Here is a 930-nt window from a genome sequence, read left to right on the forward strand (position 1 = left end):
TAAGTTGGTGGGCAAGACTGCATGTGGCTAAAATGCACTGCCAAATGGATTAATGGCTCTAAAAGCAGTTTATAATTGAATTGTCTGTCAGCCTCCTTACTCAGACACGAGGATCCTTTGTCGTTTGTCCTCCTCACATAAAAGGTTAACTGGCTAATCTCTCTATGGGTGTATTTATTCTGTAACTACTGCCTGTTCACCCCTGCTCAGGTGTGCTCATGTGGGAGGTGTATAACGAGGGCCGTCTTCCTTATGAAAACCGCACAAATTCTGAAGTGGTGGAGTCCCTATCTTCAGGCCTGAGGCTCCTGAAGCCCCGCTTGGCCCCAGACTCTGTCCACCTGCTCATGGAGTGGTGCTGGAAGGAGGTGGGCACAGGAGTTTAACATATTTCTAGTAGGAGAAAGGCTGACATACAAAAATACTTTGACAGCGAAACTCTTTGTAATAATGCTTTTTTTTCATGTTTTCTTTCTTAGAAACCAGAGGATCGTCCATCCTTTGCTCTTCTCCTGCATGAACTGGCCTCTCTCTCAGATCTGTGAACCAAGAGTTGAGGTTGATAACTATGAAAATAGCTATATTTATTTTATTTATTGATTTATTACCAATTTCTTGTCAAATGTTTTTCAAATGTCTGTGAAGTAGTTTTGATTGAGATGATTACAAAACACAAGAAGTCTTAAATGCCTGGATTATGCACTTTATCTGTTTCCTCTGTATACAGTCTATTCTTGAGAAGGCTCACAGTCCATTCGCGCAGCTACTGCTGCTTACTGCAGGTTTCAAATATATAAGATCTCTGTACATTAAACAGGTTAGATGGTTAGGTTGTTTAATCCGCTGTCGAATAAATGAATCCATATGAAACATGTTTTGTCCTTAAAAGTTTTCTACATATCATCAGGACTACAATAAAAAATCTACAAT

The 930-nt window shown here is 40.0% G+C and overlaps 1 protein-coding gene across 1 annotated transcript in view; it reads left to right on the forward strand.

Moving 5' to 3' along the window:
- Window positions 1–918, forward strand: part of itk (IL2 inducible T cell kinase) — a 6,125-nt gene extending 5,207 nt beyond the window's left edge. Inside the window, exons 16-17 of the mRNA XM_035668719.1 lie at window positions 211–368; window positions 480–918. Of these exons, the coding sequence (XP_035524612.1) occupies window positions 211–368; window positions 480–545 (224 nt within the window). The 3' untranslated portion in view covers window positions 546–918. The remainder of the gene's footprint in view (window positions 1–210; window positions 369–479) is intronic.
- Window positions 919–930: the final 12 nt, after the last annotated feature.

This window comes from Morone saxatilis, unplaced genomic scaffold, assembly GCF_004916995.1.
Source record: "Morone saxatilis isolate NCDOM2014 unplaced genomic scaffold, NCSU_SB_2.0 Contig22, whole genome shotgun sequence".
Classification (NCBI taxonomy): domain Eukaryota; kingdom Metazoa; phylum Chordata; class Actinopteri; family Moronidae; genus Morone; species Morone saxatilis.